The 21,436-nt window shown below is 47.3% G+C and overlaps 1 protein-coding gene and 1 long non-coding RNA gene across 3 annotated transcripts; one reads left to right on the plus strand and one right to left on the minus strand.

Moving 5' to 3' along the window:
• Window positions 1-1,384: 1,384 nt before the first annotated feature.
• LOC117856013 (uncharacterized) lies at window positions 1,385-12,190 on the minus strand. 2 transcript variants are annotated; one of them, XR_011898153.1, is made up of 4 exons: window positions 11,833-12,190; window positions 8,069-10,311; window positions 7,043-7,987; window positions 1,385-6,960 (listed from the first exon to the last, which is right to left on the minus strand). It is a non-coding gene; the product is annotated as an uncharacterized lncRNA (long non-coding RNA). The 2 variants fall into 2 exon arrangements; XR_011898152.1 differs by having other exon boundaries at window positions 7,043-10,311.
• Window positions 12,191-16,145: 3,955 nt separating this feature from the next.
• On the plus strand, window positions 16,146-20,014 carry LOC117859051 (uncharacterized). Its single transcript, XM_034742224.2, has 10 exons — window positions 16,146-16,504; window positions 16,597-16,658; window positions 16,747-16,890; window positions 17,218-17,328; window positions 17,405-17,600; window positions 18,256-18,314; window positions 18,419-18,471; window positions 18,541-18,763; window positions 19,277-19,385; window positions 19,471-20,014. The coding sequence occupies exons 1-10, from the start codon at window positions 16,216-16,218 to the stop codon at window positions 19,731-19,733; spliced, it is 1,509 nt and encodes a 502-aa protein (XP_034598115.1). The 5' UTR covers window positions 16,146-16,215; the 3' UTR covers window positions 19,734-20,014.
• The last annotated feature ends 1,422 nt before the right edge of the window (window positions 20,015-21,436 follow it).

Raw genomic sequence — 21,436 nt, forward strand, 5'->3', positions numbered from 1 at the left:
TATAGGAGCCTATTATTACTAAAAAAACCCATCAATTTACCCAAGTCACTATCACCATGCACGATAGGAAAACTGAGCATTCGTCCCAAGGTTCAGTACCAGCTGTGTATTAGCCCAGTACTAATGTGAGCATTAGTACCGGACCTAACGGCTAGTCCTTGAGGAGCCCCCATGAGCCCCTTTAATACCGGGTGGGGGTTTCACCCGGTACTAAAGGTCACAAATTAGTACCGGTTGAAGCCTCCAACCGGTACTAATGTGCCTGAGAGCCTTTAGTACCGGGAGGAGGCTCCACCCAGTACTAATTGGTGGGTAGGGACCCAAAATTTGAGCTTCACTAGATTGAAGTCCGCATGCGTCCGCTCCTCTCCATCCGCTCGTGACTCTCCCTCTTTCTCCTGAATGGCCTCCCTCTTTCTCCCTTCTCCCCCTGTCCCTTCACTTCCCCCGATCGCTTCTTCCCCCGGTTCGCTCCTCACTGAATGTTGGCTATACATCTATGGGCCCACCAGAAGGTTTGGACAGTCCTAGATATGGGGTTGTACACCGAGACATGTCAGACATGGAGACTACGATGTAGGACAGCGTGGTCTATGTGGATTGACAAGAACTAGTCGGGGATTAGGAAACTACTCGTAGATATTAGAGTAGGACTTTCTAGTCGAATCCGATAGTATTCTTGTAAACAACCGACATGTAACCCTACCCCTAGCAATATAAGGCGAGGCAGGTACCCCCTCCAAATAAGTTTAATTAATACAACACAATCAACACACAGGACGTAGCATATTATGCGATGTAAGCAGCCCAAACTTGCCTAAATCGTGTGTTCGAGTTCATGTTCGAGTTCCTGATCTTGGCGAGCCCCACGCATAAAACACTACCTCGGGTACCCCCTCAATAGGTTGCCGAGTCTAAACACCGACAGCTGGCGCGCCAGGTAGGAGCTCTTGCTAAAAATGGCAATGGGTAAAACCTGCGCGGATATACGAACCACAAACCCGCACCCGTGACAATATATCCGTGCCCGTACCCGCGCCCGCGCCCGCCACCCGCCACGGGCAGCACTATGCGCCCGCGCCCGCTATCCACAGGCATATTTTGCCCGTGGGCATGCTCGTATACAGACTCGGGAGGGTGGGTGGCGGCCGGGCGAGCATGCCGGGACTATCCGCGGGCGGCGGCCAGGACTCGGAGGGCGGGCGGCGGCCGGGCAGGTGGCGGCTAGGACTCGGGAGGGCGGGCAGCGGCTAGAACTCGAGAGGGCGGGTGGTGGGCCATCGGGATTCGGGACTTCGGGAGGGAGGGGCGGAGCGGAGGGCTGCGGCGCTGGCGTGCTGCGCCGCTACACCTGCGGGCCTGTGCCGCCGCGCCTGCGGGCGGCCGGCGGCGAGCCTACGGGGCAGAAGGAGCGGGAGGCCGGGGGATTTGGGGTCTGGGGGCTAGGGCGGCTATGCGGCTGTGACTGTGAGTCACTCAGGAGGTGAGGAGGATGAGGATTAAGGAACCCTAGCAAATCCAGGCGGCCAGGCCCACATGTCATGCGGATTTGCGGGTATGCGGGCACGGGTAGTGTATTTTCATACCCGCAAATTTTTTACCCACGGGTATAAAATAAAACCCACACCCGTGCCCGTGGGTACAAAATGGTACCCGTATCCTCACCCTAACCGATTTTCACCCGCGGGCATGTGGGTAATCTGTGCCTGTTGCCATCTTGAGCTCTTGCCAAGAATCCACTAGCGAACGCAATGGCTCAAGTCATCATCAAGCCCACCATCACGTTCAAAGCGGGCGCGACATTCATCTTTGGCTCCTGGATTTGCGTCGTAGATAGTGCTAGAAACTTCCACCACCACATTACGCCAGCCCTGGAGGAGAAGCACTATGACATCAACCTTCATCGCCAAGCTTTGGAGGATTTCGTTGAGAAATTCAATGAAATTTTTGACCTATTCCGAGGCTCAGGGGATGAGTTCAAGTACAACTCAAATTCTCCCAGTAGTCGGATTGGCTCCCACAAGCTGGCGCTTAAGCCATCGTGCGAATCGGTCTACAATACAAGTCAATTCTCATTCGGACTATGAAACTTGGGTGTTGTCTACCAAGACACCCTGTCCAGATCACAATTCAACTCGGATTTGATCGCGAACCTTGACTACTACTCGGATCCAGATGAGGAGACTCCTTTAACAGGTCCACAGCAGAGCTTGGTTATCACATCTACTCCACAAAATAGATTCATCTACTGGCACGATATGAAGCCACTTGCTCTTGCCAAGGACAATGAGTCACACCTTGTCGCTTACCTTGACACCCTCCCATACCAGGTGGGTATCCCACTGTCGCCAATCTACGAAGAAGATGGCTCCACAGAGATCATCAAATCAAGTTCGGGTAGTTTCTCTCCGAAGTGGGAACTCCTCGCCATCATTGATGCACAAGGAGGCGATGGTGAAGAACTGCCAGAAAGGAATCCGCGACATGAACATCACCCAGACAACATCTCGCAGGATGAGCTCACCGCCAACGTAGAAGGGGAAGAGATTGAAGCTCAAAGGAATCGACAACGAGAAAGAAACGCTGCAAGAGCAGAGCGTCACCACCGCCTTGCATCTGACCTACCCATCATGAACTTGGACCATGCATTTGAAACAGTTCAATCGCATCAACATCAAACTCCTCTCGCCACTATTGCATCCATTGACCTGATTATTCGGGCAATGCCACAAACCAAGTACACTAGGCAATTACCTCTGTTGGTGGAAAGGGTGTATGAGCAACTCAATCAACAAAGTCCAATACACTCGGTTCAACACACCTCATCTCAGCATGGTAGTAGCCATAGACCAAGTCAAAATGAGGATGCCAGACCAGGTTGAAATGAGGCTCACAGAATTGAGGGCCCTAGACCAAGCTAGAACAGGGCAGAGGGTAGACGGGTGGGACTCACAGGAGGCCGTCAAGTATGTGACTTCTGTCAGAAGATCAACAATAGCCACGACGCCCGTACAATCATTGAAGGGCACCGCCGCAAGCGTGAACAAAAAGTCATGTACTTGGGAGAGGATTCTGACAGGTTTTCCACCTTCTCAAAACAAGTATGAAAGATAGTTCTACCTGACAAATTCAAACCATTGGGTATCACCAAGTACGACGGCAAGCAGGACCTAGTCCAATGGCTGCGGTGCTACTCATAGTTAGTCCAGGCGATGGGAGGAAATGATGACACCAAGGTCATCTACTTCCCCATCTACATGGAGGCAAGGCCACTCACATGGCTCGAGTCTCTGGAGAAGAACTCCATCAACACGTGGAGTCACCTCAAGGTGGCATTCACGAACAACTTCATAGGGGCAATGCAGCGTCCTAGCAATAGGATCAACTTGTCTCAAGTCAAACAGCAACAAGGTGAGACACTAAACAGCTATCTACAATGTTTCTTTGACAAAAAGGTCACTATCGTGGACATCATGGAGCAGGATGTTATAGACCGCTTCCAGAACGGTCTATATGACTGCCGGATGTTCCAAGATTTTGGCAGGAGACACCCGGAAGATATCAAATCTCTCAAAATCATGATACAAGCCTAGGTAGATGAAGAAGATAAGGAGATCGAGAGGTTCGAGTCTAGTTGTTACAGAGGCTAGAACAACAATAATCAGAGTAATGGCCAACACAATGACAAGAATCGCAACGATCGCCCCAACAATGACAACCGAGGCAACTACCTGGGTGGTCAAAATCACAAGAGGAAGCCAAACAATACTGTCGCAGCGATGTCCCAGTCTTCCAAGAAAGGTGGCAGGAATCAAGAAAGGGCTCCATTCAAAGAGCTCCTGAAAAAGTAGTTCCCGTGGCACCCACACACTAAGCACCCTACGATGGACTGCTATAGCATGCGCAGAGTCATGAAAGATCTGCTGGAACCTTCTGGAGCAAAGGACAAGGGCAAGGCCGAAGAAGACAAAGACAATGGCGACAACAGTAAATTCTAGAACCCATCCAACTCCGTCAACATCATCTTCGACAGCACACCGGGTACTGCTACAAAACGGTCCCAGAAATTAACCCTCCGAGAAATTATGCCCATTGAACCAGCAACACTTACATTCCTCAAGTGGTCTGAGGTGCCAATCACCTTTTCTAGGAAGGATACTAGACTAGTTTCTCCGACCCAGGATGCTACCCTTTCGTTCTTGACCCAGTAGTCGCAGACTCTCGACTTACCAAAGTACTCATCGACGGCGGCAGTGGTCTCAATGTACTTTTCGCAAAAACTTTGAGGAAGATAAACCTCGACGTTACAGATATGCTTACCCCAATGAACTCTCTGTTCTACGGCATTGTGCCAGGCAACGCGGCTGTACCCCTTGGTCAGGTGGTTTTGCTAGTTACCTTCGGGACAAAAGAGCACTACTGAATAGAGTACATCCGGTTTGAGGTGGCTGATTTTGAAACCTCGTATCATGCTATCCTCAGAAGACTTGCCTTCGCTAAGTTCATGGCTATCGTGCATTACGTGTACCTAGTACTCAAAATGTCGGGACCCAAGGGAGTACTCTCCCTGCGGGGAGTGTCGGTGTTTTAGACCGGCAACCCGCCTAGGGAGTACCCTAGGTGGTCTTTTGTGCGGTAAGGGCCGTCGAGAATCAAGGAGTCGATGGTGACGCAAGGAACATGATTTAGACATGTTCGGACTGCTAGATCGCGTAATACCCTATGTCCTGTGAGTTGGTTGTATTAATCTTGGATGAGTAGGAGTTGTTTTTGAGGGGGTCCCTGCCTGCCCTTATATACTCGGGAGGGTAGGGTTACAAGTTTGAATCCTAGTCCGGTACGATTACAGAGTTCTACTCGGTGTAGACCGAGTAGTTTCCATATGCACACCTAACTAGTCCGAGTGGGATACGCTTCCTATCGCGTAGCCCCCCTAGTCTTGATTGTGTCCAAGTACGCCCCTTAGTGGGCCGCATAGGACCTACTCGTGGGCCTGGGATGCATGCCCGAAAGCGGACAATCACGAGTTTTGGGAGTATTCGCTCATCCACGGACCAATGGCTAGGTTGAGCGTGCCAACAGGATGTTACTGGAGGATCTGAAGAAAATACTACACGACATTGGTAATACCAAAGCGGGCAAGTAGCCCAAGGAGCTACCCACTGTCCTCTGAGGGCTTCCCACACAGCTGTGCAAGCCTACAGGGTACTCACTCTACTTCCTGGTCTACGAATAAGAAGCCATCCTCCCTACCGCCGTCATGTGGAAATCTCCAGTAGTCGAACAATACAAGGAAGGTGCGGCAGAAGAAACAAGGCATCTAGACTTAAACAGTCTCGAGGAAGCTCGCTGCGCAGCACTCGTCCAGTCAGCAAGATACCTTGAGGAATTCGCTACTATCATGATCGCAACATCAAAGAACATTCGTTCAATGCAGGCGACATGGTCCTAAGGCGTATTCAAGACACCAAGGGGTTGTACAAGCTAAACTCGCCATGGGAGGGTCATTTCATCGTCTTCAAGGTCACTGGACCTGGGTTGTATAGGCTCCAAACTCTCACTGGCGAAGAAGTCAACAACTTGTGGAACATCAAACACTTGTGTCGATTCTACCCATAGTTTACATATTCATGTAAATTGGCCATTAGCCTCAGTTGTACAATTACAAATTAATAAAGCAGAGTTATTTTTGTCATAAAACGACTTGTCTCTGCCCGTTCGCGGCTTGCAAAAGCAAGTTCACAGAGCTATTCAACTCAGTGGCTTGTATTCACAAGTCTGCACAAAGATATTTTTGAGTTATTCAACTCATTGGACACGATGGTCCAGCAGTGACATGCAAAAGTGAGCCTGTGATCAAAAATTGTGAGCTAGTTAGCTCCTTGGACAAATCTGGTCATCGACGGTCTCTACAAAAGAAGCCATTAGTAAGCTTGGAAGTTATCTATACTACCTGAGTTCTAATCTGGACAGGTCTATCTAGTCGCAGCTTGTAATAATCTAGACAGGTCTATCTAGTCGCAACTTGTAATAACAAGTCTGTAGTTCTAGGTCTTTGGAGCATAACACCCAAACAACCCAGAGAGATTGCAAAGGTAGGCTCCAGCTAATGAAGTCTTGAAGAAGTCTACTCGTCTAAAGAGTTTGACTACCCAGATACCCGAGTACTAGCACTCCACAGAAAGGGGTTGCATCCTAAGTGTACTCTACATCACATATCTGAAGAGGCTCACAATAGTAGCATTGTGCGCAGACACTCACGACTATCACACGAGCAACTATCAGGGTAGTTCAGGAGATACACTAAAACAAAGAATTCAGACAAGTTGACAAGCAATAAAATTTATGATAAGACTTCAAATAATTTACGTTTGATTTCATGGCATGTTTATATTACAATGATTTCATGTTCTTACATAACAAACTACTTAAGGTCTATTTGATCGGCTACCTCCTTAGCAATGGGAGCCACCTCTTACAAGTACTGTTGAAACTGCTCATCAGAGCAGTCTTGTGTAATTCCCTCCGCAACTGGAGCCAAGTTAGCTTGCAGGTAGAAGAATTTCACCATTGCCAACAGTTGCTTCAAGACGGACTCTGCCATCTTCTGGATGTACCTGGTGATCTACACAAGAGCATCCTTGAGTACTTCCGCCAATGGGCGGGGCTCCACACCTTCCGTCGGGGGCTCCACCATATCAGCGATGGGCTGAGCGGCTTCTGATAGCTCCATCAAAGCAAGCTTGGTTGCCTCTAACTCAGCCATGCACTCCTAGAGGGACATCATGGCGTCCACCAGACTGACTTCTCCATCAACGCGCATCTTGTGCTCCTTCTCTAGTCGATGCTCCAGAGTCTCGTATAGAGTGGACAACTTGTCGTGTTGATCCGTCACTCTATAGTATGAGTTCTGCCAGTCCGTGATGCAACCTTGGAAATCTTCTTTTCCGTTCTAGAGCTCTGCAAGACCAAACACAAATAACAACTTAGAACCATCAAGTACAAATTAGTGCTTGAAGCCTAGTAGGAGATGACAAGTTACCTTCCAACTGATGCTTCAGCGTCTTGTTGCGCTTCCGGAGTCAATCCTTCTCCTCCGTGGTTCTCTGGCCGAGATTCCGATACTCCGTAGCCTAGCCATCTTACTTCATGAGTAGCTGGGAAGAGTACTACTACTCTTTGGCAAACTCTTGTTCAACTGCTTGCACTCGCATTATGGTATCCCCGTACCCTTGGATCATTTCTGACTTCTGGTAGGAGCGCTCAATCAATTTTTGCAGAAACAGAGCAAGTACTTGTATAAGTAACAAGTACCAATTTCAAGTCGAAGAAAACTGCACAAGTGAAACTTACCACTGTGTACTCGCCTACACAGCGATGCATCTCCATGACCACGGCCTCCACCTCTATGGTGGTCAGAGGGTCAGCAAGAAGCTAGATCCTCTCTAGGTCCACCCCTTTAGATATCCATGGTTCCTCATGCTCTTCGGCGATTGGCGCACCAAGAGGAACTAGTGCTTGGCTAGTTGAGGCACCAGCTTACGAAGATGAGAAGGTGGCCATGATGCGGCTAGTAGATGGTCCCGCCTCAGAAGGTAGGATAGACGCCAACACTTGAAGAGCCCCGGCAGCTTCTAGCTCAGGGGTTACAAGCGTAGCCTCGACTCTAAAAGTAGTTGCCACCTCTGCCTCAGTCTCCACCTCCGGCTCGGGGGCTACCAACGTCACCACCACTGCGGAAGTAGTCCCCGCAATGGGCTCGGCCATCGGCAGCTCGGGGACTGGCACTACAGCAACATTAAGTGATGCAATTACATCATGCATGAGCATAGTGACAAGGGATACAGCACCTGGAGCTATTTCTAGTGCAGGCTACTCCTCTGGTGGTGGAATTAAAGGCGCCAGGACAGGGTCTTGGGCTGAGCAGCTACTGTCATCAGCTGTGGACTTTGTGCTTGGTTCTCCAATATCCACGTTGGTGGATTTCCTGAAAATGACAAGTGTCAAGATACATTGCAAAACAAAGATAGGTCACAATCAGTACTCAAATACTAACTTTGTGGACTACCTTATCTTCAAGGAACGATCTCCCCCCAAGCGTGTGTACTTGACGGTGGGCGACGGCTTCTTCGGCACGATCTGCTAGATCGCAATTTGATCCTCGCTAGCCTCGATCACCGTCTCCTCTTCTTGAGTAATCTGCGCACCGGTGGGATTGACCCTAGTGACAGGTGGCTCCTCGTCATCATCCAAATCAATGACCTCCTTGATCACCGGCAGCTCCTGTTGCACGACTTCAATAGTCATCTTGACCGTCTTTGTGTAACGACCTTGGTTAAATCAGCCGAGTTAATCTAAATCTGAGTCCCTAATTCCGCTAACTAGGCTCTTCCTGAGCTTAAGCGCTCCAAAAACCGGTTCTTAGTCCCGACCCCTGAGAACCCACCAAAACCGCCGGTTCCTTTTGAGTCCCCAAAGGCAATGTTCCTTTCAATCTTGGAGCTGTGGAACAACTGAGACTGACTGGTGGACCCAAAATCTTTCCTGGATCTCCCGAGGCAGACGCACCCGAGCAGCATGCACCGCTTCAGAGCTTCCCCGCCGCGTGGCTTGATCTCTCCGACGCCCGCCGCTTCGCCCAGTCGCCGGTCGCGACAGGATGGATCCACGCGCCCTCATCCCCAATCGCAACGGAAGCCCCTCTGCAACCCTTTCTGCTTTGCCTCATCTCGCTCGCGCCCTCGCCGGCCGCGCCAAGGTACCCCGTCGCCGCCGTGCAAGAGTTTTGCCGCAGCTGCGTCAGACCGCCTCGCGACTCACGCCCATCATCTCGCCGGATCCTCGGCTACAAGACCCGATGCCTTCCGGTTTTTCCGTCACCTCTCCACAGTCGCGCTGCCCACGAGCACTCAACGACGATACCTCTCTGGGCAAGGGCGGCCGGCGGCACGAGGGGGCTAGCGAAGCACATTGCATGGGCGGACAACTGGGCGATGTCACACCCGGTTTTAAAGGTAAAACCGAATGCTACCTATATGTATGCCAGGATCAATTTTCATACATATAGTGACATCATTAGTGAATAACAACAACAGTATCACGTAAAAAGATACAAAGACTTACAAAACCATCAAAGATATACAGCTTAATTATGGAAACGGAGGCTCCAAACTTCACAGGCAAACGACTGGGGGTTGCGTACGCCTAGAACTCAACATCATCTTCACCACAACTTCACATCAGCATCTTCTTCTGAGCAACGTTGGTTATAGCAAGGGTGAGCACTTGTCGTACTCAGCAAGTGTGAGGAGAATATGAATGCAAGGGTTAAACAAGGAAAGGCTGACTGGTTGACTGCATTAAGCATTTTTAGTTGGTCAAATTTTATTAGCACCTGATTACTAAGGTATAAGTATATACCAACCCACAATTAATATAAACATAAATATAAGCCATAAGCATATGGCACAACCATAACCATAGCATAAACCACAATTTAAATCCATCTTCAAGTATATTACTCATGTGAGGGTCCAGGCCGCTCTTAACCGTGAGCACGGCTGATCGATCAGTTTTACACTCTGCAGAGGTTGCACATCTTTACCCACAAGTCGCGTAAAAGTTCAAAAGAACTTTAGACCCAACCACGCTTGTGCTGATCAGGCACAATACCACACTTCCGAGGTGTGATTGCATAGGGACACTACGAGGCCTTTACAAAGATTCGCTAGCAATGTGGTAACCCGCTAAGGTTTCAGGTCGAAGCGAAACATAGCAGTCCCCTAGAGGGTATAGTGTCTTAGCCAAGCCCACTTCCCAAGAGAGCGAGTGCTATATCCCATCAACGCCTCCCCTCTTGCCCTTTCGGTAAGGTTACCCCAAACTAGAGTTTCTAATTATTCAGCTAAGACCAGAGCCATTTAGTCTTGTGGTAGCACTGTTTTCCTGGATGGTCGCTCCATGTTCCAATTAAATATGGTAATCTTGTATTAACAAAAGGTATATCATAAATAGAATAAGTTCACCATGTTGTTCGTTAGAACCACCATAACCCAAGTATAGCAGCTAAGCATAGCTACCCAACAGAAAGGTAAACCCAGGTTGGCAAGAAATAATCATAAAAACTAGGCAAACCTTAATAGGACCCATCAAATTTAATGCAGGCATATGCAATAGTGATTAAACAAAGTTATTGGGACAAAAGCACAAGGACACACTTGCCTTTCTCCAGCAACAAGTTACTTCTTACTGCTCTTTGGCTCTTGCTCTCTTCAAACTCTTAATCTTCAAAGCTTTCGAACAGCGATCCTTCTACTCGAAGCAATCACCGGCACAATCATACAAGCAAACAAACAAATACAACTAAGAGCAGTACACCAAAACAAAAGACAGACTTTAAAAGAGCGTATTAAAAGAACATGGCTCGGTTCTAGGATTACGCGGACGCAGGAATGCTTCCAACGGAACTATGGTTGAAAAGATAAAGCTATCGAGAGTTTTGAGTTAGCAAAGGAAGATAAGAGTTACAAGCTTTGTTTATTTTAGTTGAGAAAAGCAATGTAAAGATATTTCACAGAAATATCCTTAGTTAGAATTAATCAAGTCATATTTATATTTTCATAAGAAAAGACGGTGTAAAGCTTAGTCCAATTTTATTTATAAATATTTTAGTACAATTTATGCAAATTAAACATTTAATTTAAAAATAAGATACATGTAGACATCTAAGCGTATAGCTTTACATCTCGAGTTCAACTAAGTAGATTAAATTAAAAACACATTTATATTTATATTAGCCAAATTAATATTTAATTATGAAAACTCGAGATATAACCTATACAGATTTTATTTAGAAAACAAATTGAATAAACATTAATCAAATTGAATTTAATTTATGAAACGCCGAGGTATAACTCTAAGTGGCTTTTAATTGAAAGAATTATTTAGATAGGCATTAATCCAATTAACTTTAGTTTATGAAAAAACGATATATAACCTAATTGGCTTTTATTTAGAAGAGGGTATGAAGTAGGTATTAATCAAATTAACAATTATTATGAAAAACGATGTTTAACACTAAATAGATTTTATTTAGAGAAGAACTCGTTTGTCAAGCATTAATCAATTTTAATATAAATTTTATTTTCAAAAACATGTGTGAAGTAAAACATTACCACTAACGTGTAATTTACATCATTATGAATCTAACGCAACTTGAACGGACAAAAACGGAATTTAAACGTAGAAGCTATGGGTTAAACAAGGTTGTAGGGACCTAAACATAATTAACCGTAGACTTGGAGGGTTAGCAAGGAAAATTTGCAAGACACCAGGAATAGTGCTCGCGAAAAGGTGAAAACTCGGGGTTAGGTCTGCAAAAGGTCAAGGCTTGGATTAGATTGAAAGAATGCAAGAATTACAGGGGCCTCACTGAAAGATTTACAAGACACAAGAATTGAGAAAAAGAAAACAGGAGAGGTCAGGGGCTAGATTGAAAAGTGGCGCCTCATCTTCTTCCTCACGCCAGGAGCAGTGCAGCTCCTGGCCGGCGGCCTGCTGGCGTTTCGGCGCGGCGGAGGCCCGGGCGGGTGGTGCTGGCGGCGGTGGCCGGGCTAGGGGCCAAGGGCACGGCCAGTGACGGCGCACAGGCGGCGCACGGCACGCAGCGGCGTGCGAGCGAACAGAAACAGGCGGAGGCCATGGCCATGGTTACTGTTGCACAGAAACAGGAGAAATAGAGAGGAAGATGGAAAGCTAGAAACGAAGCCCGATCTCGCGCATGAACGGCAAAATGGAACGATATCGTCGAGACGAACAAGATGGTGTGCTCACCTTCGGCTAGAGATGAACAATGGTGGCGGAAAAGCTCGCCGGAGTTGGGGAAGACGACGGAGCCGACATCGGATTCACGTAATCCACCCCACCACGGCGTAGAGCTCGAAGAGAGGAAATCTGTGGTGGTGTCGGTTTTCGCCGGAAATCCACGGTTTCGCCAGAAAAGCTCGCCTGAGTTTGACGAAGACCGAACTTTGACTTCAGATCTACGGAGTTAGGAGAGGTAACTCGTGGAAAGGTTTGTAGATCTGAAATCCTCGCGTCGAGACGAACGTGGTGATATGTATATAGGCCACACTCGAAAAAAGATATTTTCGAGTTGACTTTTTATTTTCGGAATTTCTAATTTTATTTATCTGCGCGCGAAAACAATTCCAGAAATAACTCGACTCGTTTTCTAAAGCGAGAAAAATACCTAGAAAATTCCGAAAAATCTGAGATAAATCTCAGAGATGGATTGGGACACAAAGAATCCAAATAAAATACTTGGAGCTCGTGAAAAGGATTCTAAAGCCTTCCAAAAATTGGATTTAGCTCTAGGAAAAGGAGAATAAATTCCAAAAAAAGATGGAAAATCCTCACAAGGGTCTGGGCAACGTCTAAACGCATTTTTCAAACTTTTGCACTCAAGAAACACCAAGATGCAGCGACATGAATGCACAAACATAGAACAACATTATTTAATTTATAAAAGCAAACAATTATTTTTCTTATACTAAATTTCATGTAAAGAAAAATAAATGTTGGGAAAATTTTAAAATTATGAGAAAATTATTGTTTATTTATTCTTTTTATTCACATCCTGAAATTCGGAAGTTTCAGGGTGTGACAGGCAAGGGGGTCGTGGAGGAGGTGAGGCGGCGAGGATGAGGGCCGGGACCAGGCTCGACCGACGAGAAGGAAGGGCAGTTGGTGGTGATGAAGACGAAGGGCGGTCGCCGGTGACGTAGGGGCGGCGGGGACAAGGGCTGGGACTAGGCTCAACCGACGAGGAGAAAGGGCGGCCGGCAATGATGAGGAGGAAGGGCGACCGGCGATGATGAGGAGGAAGGGCAGCCGGCGGTGACACGGGGGCGGCGGGGATGAAGGCCGGGACCAGGCTCGGCCGACGAGGAGGAAGGGCGGCTAGCGGGGACGAGGAGGAAGGGTGGCCGACGGTGAAGCGGGGGCGGCGAGGACGAGGGCCGGGACCAGGCTTGGCCGACAAGGAGAAAGGGCAGCTAGCGGGGACGAGGAGGAAGGCTGGCCGGCGCTGATGCAGGGGTAGCAGGGACAAGGGCCAGGATCAGGCTCGGCCGACGAAGAGAAAGGGCGGCTAGCGGGGATGAGGAGGAAGGGTGGCCGGCGATGATGCGGGGGTGGCTGGGTGGGATCCCCAAATTAGTATTGGTTGGTATAAACAAGCGGTACTAAGGCCCTGTTTGGCATGGCTCCAACTTCGGATGGAGCTGCTCTACTCCAGAACTCCAGGTGAAGCCAGCTCCACTCTAGAACTCCAGAAATAAAATGGGGTGTTTGCCTAGATGGGTGCTCTCAGCTCCAAAAAAGACCGATTTCAATGTGAATTGCCATTGTTACCCTCCAATTCAGGTCCCACTTGTCATCCTCCCTATCCCATCTCTTCTTCTTCCCCTAGATAGTTTTCGCACCGGATAATTTTCGCACTACGCGTATCTGGGAGGCGGCCGAGCGCGGATCTGGCGGTGGCAGCGTGGGGAGCGTGCATAGAATCAACCGAGCAGATCACTGAACCATCACGAACAAATTGAACTGATTACCTTATCCGAGAATGGGAAAACAAATAAAAAAAGCATCGCAAACAAAACAGAGTAACAGATCTGAAGAATTCGTGCATCGCATGCATACTGGAGCTTCCCGACGGGGAAGATGCTGCGGCTGTCGGCGGGCGCGGACCGCACGCCAAGGAACGCGCCGTTAGTGAGGCCGCCCACGGCCGGCGGCATGATGAGCACCTACTGCAGGATCTTGGCCCCCAGAGCCATGAGGCTCCCCTCCTAGACCGCGATCCCGGCTACCACGGGCTGGAGAGCAGCATGCGTCCGCGGGAGGCGGCGACGGCGTCGCCGGGCCTCACGATGGAGATGGGTGGCGTGGCGCCCACGGCGTCGACCCCAGTGACACCGTTGGGGAGGACCACGCGTCCGCCGACGAGAACGACCCATTCCTCCGGGCCGCAGAACTCCTCCGCGACGTCGCCCCAATTGTCGTCCGGTGGACCTCTCCGATGCGCCCGATGACCGGTGGGTGCCGACGCCACCCCAAGCTCGCGGCGCTCTCCTGGGCACCCACCTGCTGTGGCGGCACCGCCGTCCCTACGCGAGAGGAGGCGAGAGAGGCGGGCAACAAGGCGACGGGCAGCGGGGCTGGGCAATGACGGGCGGTGACGGGGCTTGGGCGGCGGGGCTAGCGGCAGGAACACGCGGGTGGGGAAATGAGGCGCGGGTGGGGGCTCGCGAGGAATAGATTGAAATGTTTTTTCTGTGTAACTAGTGGTAGTGGTGGGTAATTACCCACCAACTCCATAAGGAGGTTCAAAAGAGGTGCTCCAAAACTCCAGTTCCATTTGTACTACAACTCCATGGAGTTGGCTGCTCCACGGAGTTTTGGAGTTAGGGTGTTTGGCTGGATTTTTTGGTGGAGTTCGCTGGAGTTCGGGAGTGAAGCCATGCCAAACAGACCCTAAAGACCCTCATTTAGATCTGGTACCTTTAGTATCGAAATAGCAATATTGGTTGCACAACCGGGTAACAAGGGGGTTTTTGTACCCGGTACTAAAAACGCATTCCCAGCACTAGTGGCCTATCACACAAGTCACGTCTGTCTACGAAAAAGTCCTACTTGGCTTTGAACCTCTGATCCACCACTATATGAACCACCAGTGCACGGCATCCCTTGTGCATCATCAAATCATAAGTTCATAGCCTATACCCCCACAAAATTCAAAAAAAAAAAGCCTATCCACCAAGCAAATCCACAACACACGTAATAGGAAACGATGGCCCCTTGGACAGTGAAGGCGAGTGCCATAGCCTTCCCAAGCTGTGTGTCCGGAGTTACTCGTGAGTACGACAAGAAGATCCCGAAAGGGTACCTCCCCATAGTGCTGGTTCGCGGCGCCGACGACAAAGGTGATGCAGAGACGAAGGTGCTGGTGCGTGTCAAGGATTTCAAGGAGCCTTGCATGGCTGCGTTGCTGGAGATGGCCGAGCAGCAGTTCGGGTATGGCCAGCAGGGGGTGCTGAGGGTCCCCTGCGACGCACAGCGTTTCATGTGGTTAACATGACACGCAAATCCAAAGCAGCTAGCTAGATGAATGGTTATTTCTGCATCCGCGCGGTTGCTGTGGAACGTAGATTTATCATTAAATCGGCTTTACATTGTAATTTGACTTGGACGGATATGTTATCAGCGATGTAAATCTACCTTAAGTTTTATGTTTATTAAGAGATGAAATGGACATATGAGGTAGCTAGCTGTTGTCCTCTAATGTTTTGTTCTTGCCATTGGCCATTGTTCGTCCTTGCTGTCACTGTCGGGGGGTTTTAGCCGGTTTTCCCTCAATTAACCCTGCGTGTATATGAGGTTTTTGTGCCCGGTTTTGCTCTCATTTATCGATTTTTCTTCTCAGTGAAATCTGGACTTTTTTTTTTCGAAGGTTTCTTAAAAAAAAATAAACTGATGTGGCACCACTAATCGTGTTCTCATAAGTGGAAGGAATGAACAAAGAGTTTGGAACCCTAATAAACTCGTTCAGATAACACTCCAAAACATAATCTTTACCGACTGTCCTGGTAAGCAGCAGCCTCTTACTGACCAGAAAATGGTAGGGAGCCGTGTCTCTTCTTCATGAACGAGTGAAAGAGATGGTCGGTTTAGTTGCCGTATGGTAAGGTACAACCTTGCCCGGGCGTTAACTAAACTATTTGTTAATTAAAGCATCTCCATCAAGATTGAATCAATACTTGTACAATTGAACTCTTTGGTTTGCTACATCTAATGTCAATTAAGCAAACTATCGACAACAACAGCAGTTTTTGACCTCTGTTTGGCAAGGATTTGCTCATGCGAAAATCTTAGCTCATTTGGAACATAAAACCAAATAGTGGTTATATGAATGATGTGCTTAATAAAGAGTACATTTTTATTGTAATTTCAGATAATTGAATGCAACAATTTTCAAACTTTTTTATAACTGAAAATCTTTAGACCGTCGATCTGCAAAGGGATCCCATCCGCAAATTGTTTCTGGGCTAGTAGGCTAATTGGACCGTCAACTGCCCCGAGGAAACACCGACCGCCGCTTCCAGCTCCGGCCCAGTCCACTCTGTGTCACCCCCCTCCCGTCTCGTCGCCGTCGAGATGCTTCGGGGTCCCGCCGCCGCCCTCCTCCGCCGTCTCGCCCCTCGCGTCTCGGGCGGTGGCTGCGGCGGCGCCACTCACCGGCGCCTCCCTCCACCCATCGCCCCCTCCCTCCTCGCCCGCTTCTCGTCTACCCCGACCACCTCCTCTTCCTCACCGCCGCCTCCGTCCTCCGCCGCCGGCCGCGACGAGGAGGCGGAGGACGAAGTCCTCCCGGACCCCTCCAATGGTGATGCCGGCGCCCGGCTCAGCATCTCCGTCGACCGCTCCGGCCTCTACAACCCCCCAGGTTCGCTTCGCCTCTGTCTCTCACTCCCACGCCACGCGCGCGATTGTCTGGGTTTAGGTTTTCTGATGGTGGATGGTTTGTCGATGTGGCAGAGCACTCGCACGAGCCGTCGTCAGACTCCGAACTCGTCAAGCACCTCAAGAGCATCATAAAGGTGCCTGCATTTGCTTCTCTGTTAATCTCTTTTGATCGCAATGCGGAAATGTGAATCGGTCATTTTGATGTGATTGTGGTGTTGCTAGTTTCGGAGCGGGCCGATCAGCGTAGCCGAATACATGGAGGAGGTGCTGACGAACCCGCAATCTGGATTCTATATCAACCGTGATGTGTTTGGGGAAGGGGGGGATTTCATTACCTCGCCGGAGGTCAGCCAGATGTTTGGAGAGGTAAGGGGTACTCACTAATTGATTGCTTTGACAATACTAATATGAAGGGTATCAATGTGCTGTATTTAACTACTTAATCACAATGCAACCATAAAATGCATGATGTTTTTTTTGAAGTTGACAAGGTGCTGATGAAATTCATAAACTAATTTGTGCTGCTACTGCATTTTCTGTGTTGTACGCAGTATTACTCATCAATATTGATAGTATAAGTTCGGTATACATCTACAGTGGTTGTTCTAAAACTGCTGAATTGTTTACTTGGTTAGTTGTTTTTCTGCTACAAAGTATTAGATGAGAGCACCTAATGGCGTTTATTTGCCTCAGATGATTGGTGTATGGGCCATGTGCCTCTGGGAGCAAATGGGACAGCCAGAGAAGGTGAATCTGATTGAGCTTGGCCCAGGACGAGGAACCCTCTTGGCTGATTTACTTCGTGTATGTTTTCTATCTTGCTTCTATCAGCTATTGAATTTCCATGTCCATTTCTTAGTGGATGTCTCCATTTCAACAGGGTTCAGCAAAGTTTGTTAATTTCACCAAAGCGCTCAACATTAACTTGGTTGAGTGCAGCCCTACATTGCAAAAAATTCAGTATGATACTTTGAAATGTGAAGATGAACCTGTTGATGATGGCAAAAGAACAGTTAGCAAGCTTTGTGGAGCCCCTGTTTGTTGGCATGCCTCCCTCGAACAGGTTCCTTCAGGATGTATGAGGCTCTTTTCATTTAGAACTGGCTCTTTCATCAACAGCTTTTTTTAATTATGATCTCTATACTAGAATGTTGATATTGTCAAACATTTTTTTTATCATCACCATTCATCTTAAGTTATATTAGGTGAAATATATGACCCATTTACTACATGAGATTAGTGAAAATTGTACAGTCTTGTAATATTATTGCGGTACAGGATATACCTACATATATGAGATGGAGCATCAGTATGGGTTTTGGTTTATGAAACTGCAGTATGCCTCTCTAGCAAATAGCAGCGATAACAGCTATTGGTATCAACTTACTGTGAAATTTTTAGTTTCGAAGAGAATAAGACTTAACCCCACTCTTGTAGCTAAGGTAGAGTTGAGGCTTGAGCCCAAATGTTGGTACACCACAGAAATCACCTCAAAGCATCTATCTCGCCATTACTGATCTGCTAGTTTAGTTACTTTATGCATGGAATATGCATAATATTTAATCTGCTGATGTCTAAGCTCTTTGTTTCAAGTATCAGGCAGTTTTTTTCCCATTTGAAACTGTTTACCTTCAATCCTTCATGTATTTGGCTTTCTTCAAGTTCGTTTCTTTTACACTTCTTGATGGGGGTTTCTTATATTTCTCTTATCTGTGACTGTCATATATGCAGTGCCAACCATAATTATTGCACATGAATTCTATGATGCCTTACCAATCCATCAATTTCAGGTTTGTGTCCGTAGTTAATTATAATTGAGTTCTTATGGGGCTTATCCACTCACTGGCCAAGTATTTTGTAGTCACTGGACTGAATAATCAATTTTTTTTGGCAGAAAGCATCACGTGGCTGGTGCGAAAAGATGGTGGATCTTGCAGAAGACTCCTCGTGAGTTTTACCAATTGCATTTATGTGTTCTTAACCTTAAGGAAATGTGTAATGCTTACTTTGTAGCAGGTTTCGCTTTGTTCTGTCTCCCCAGCCTACAGCCTCTTTAATTTACCTCTCCAAGCGTTGCGGATGGGCTAGCTCTGAGGAGCTTGAGAAGGTTGAGCATATTGAAGTCTGCCCCAAGGCAATGGAGCTTACTGAACAAATCGCAGATAGAATTAGTTCGGATGGCGGAGGTGCTCTTATTATTGACTATGGCAAAAACGGAATAGTATCCGATAGTCTCCAGGTTTGGATTTTTAAAATCATTTCATTATACCTGACATAAACTAAGTGTGTTATTGACTGTTTAGTACAACTGTAACATGAAGTCTTGAAGCCTAATAACTAGTCTTTGTTGATTTTGTAGACACAATACTATCTACAGCCACAAAAAATGGTGTTTGTTATATGTGCAGTTACACTTGCTGTTGTTATTGATGTCTCTGAATATAGAGATTGGATACATGGATAATGATGTTTGAATATTTGTGTTGAAACGAACTTTCACAGTAGTGATGCTATTAGGTTGTGTAAATATAGTACATTAGCATTTAGTGATCAAAATTGTGTTTTGGGGACTGTTGATTCCCAAAACTATTTTTTTAGACTGGAAGGAGTAATACATAAAGTTCAGGCCCTGAACTTATGCATTATTCGATACACAAATTGTTACTCTTATTGAGCTTTTATTGTCATATCTTGTGTGATAGCACAAAACGTACTGGAAGAATTGTTTGGGCACTAACTACAATAAATGCAGGCAATCCGTAAGCACAAGTTTGTCCACATATTAGATGACCCTGGCTCTGCTGATCTTAGTGCCTATGTCGACTTTGCTTCAATCAGGCACTCTGCTCAGGAAGCTTCAGGTGCGCTCTATGGTCATCAACATTTCTACTAATATTGATCATGCTCAGACAATTTTCTTACATGTTTTTTTCACAATTTCTGCAGATGATATCTCAGTCCATGGACCAATTACTCAATCTCAATTCTTGGGTTCTCTTGGTATCAACTTCAGGGTAGAAGCTCTCCTACAAAATTGCACTGAGGAGCAGGCTGAATCTTTGCGAACGGGCTACTGGCGTCTAGTTGGAGATGGGGAAGCCCCATTCTGGGAAGGTCCCCAGGGCCAGACGCCCATCGGAATGGGCACCAGGTACCTGGCCATGGCCATTGTCAACAAGAAGCAGGGCACGCCCGTTCCATTTGAGTGAAAAAAAAAACAGGCATAGCTTTCCTTGTTTAGCGGATCCACTAGTGACAAATAACTGGACTGTGCTGTAGTAACTCCCATTGCATTGTCGAGGGATTTTGATGATCAGTCCAGACAAGGACAATTTCAGCTCAACTTTCTTCGATCACACAAAACATCACGTCATCATGATGTATGCTACTTTGTTTTCCCCTTTTTTTTTCTTGCACAAGTAAAGATGTGTCGTACTGTACCTACTCGATTGAACCTGTTCATAATTGTGTTGACCTCTTGCCATTCTAATGTTCTCCCCTTGTCAAAAATGTTGTGTTGTGCATGTCAGCGCCTGCTATGATTCCAAGTGCGCAGCCTTGAGGAAGCAGCGTGCTGTGCATTGTTGGCCTGCAGAGTCAGCCTGTTTAGATGGCCTCTGTTTCGGAACTTTGCTGTTGCCCTTTTGCCGCTTGTCTCCACAGGAGCCATAGATTAGCATTGACCCGTGCAACGCGGCGGCTTTGCTTGCATTTGATCAAAAAGAACCCAGCATGCGTCAATGCATGTCTATCAACTACGCTACCAGTTCCAAGTCATCTAGTCGAGACTCAAGAATGCATACTAAATTGACAGGAAATTTGTACACTTCAAAGTCTGCGAAATTCCGGTCAATTTAGTATTTCTCCGGTACCAACTACGCATACTCTTTTGACATCGTGAAACCGAAGCCACCGTAAGAAATTTTTTTTAAAAAAAAACTACACGTAGACTCTGATCGGCATCTGCGTTATTTCTATTCGGTCGTGTATTGCCGACGGATCAGTGACCGGTAATGCATGCAGCTGTCGGAATCCGTCTACACGGAGCCTGTCGTCGGTAAAGATGGAGAGACCACACGGCAATTATTTGACAACGCGGATAAAGGCCGAGGGAAAGAAAAGGGGGTGCTGAAAACGGCCTGAAACCGTCCACGGGCGCAAAGAGCATCAACCGAACCGTCGATGGAATGTTATTCTATGCTGAACGTCACGACTTGAGCGAAGCATCCTTCGCCTAAACAACGTCTGCGTCACCCCGTGTGTGAAGACGGACCCCCGGGAAAGGAAGCTGCTCCATCGTTTCCTTTTGCTTCACATCCCATGACTACGACTAATGACAATTGATGATGTTACTGCGAAAATGGCGCGTTGTTTGAGCCCCACAATAACGACATGTGTATATAGTACATGCCTTTCCCACATATTTATATGGGTTGCTAATGCTACTCTCAATAAGAGTTTCATTCTCAATGAAATAAGATGCAATGTTAACAATTTCGATGATATAGCAAGGAATTAATGAAGAAAAGAGGAAAGGAGTCGTATCCAACATCAAAGTCAAACAATGTACTGTACGAGGTGTTTCATCCACAAAGATGTCTCTGCTGCTTACGTGGTATGAAATTTTCTATTAGGAATGGTCTAAGTGCACTACTTTCACAAGATATCGTATGAGGTCATTTGGACTTCTTTTTTTTTTTTTGCAAACGGTGAGTGTCGGAAGGCACTGGTCAACTGTTCCAAAAGAGGGCGCACTATCCAAACTTGAGTGGCGATTTAGCGCCCGATTGTATACTATAATCACTGGTACATTTTGCGAACTTTAATACAAGGACCTCTCCAATGTGTGATTCTTAATTGGTCCTATGTTTTTCTCTTTCTTATGGAACTAGATCTTATACACTGTGAGGCT

The sequence above is a fragment of the Setaria viridis genome, chromosome 5 (assembly GCF_005286985.2).
Source record: "Setaria viridis chromosome 5, Setaria_viridis_v4.0, whole genome shotgun sequence".
NCBI lineage: Eukaryota > Viridiplantae > Streptophyta > Magnoliopsida > Poales > Poaceae > Setaria > Setaria viridis.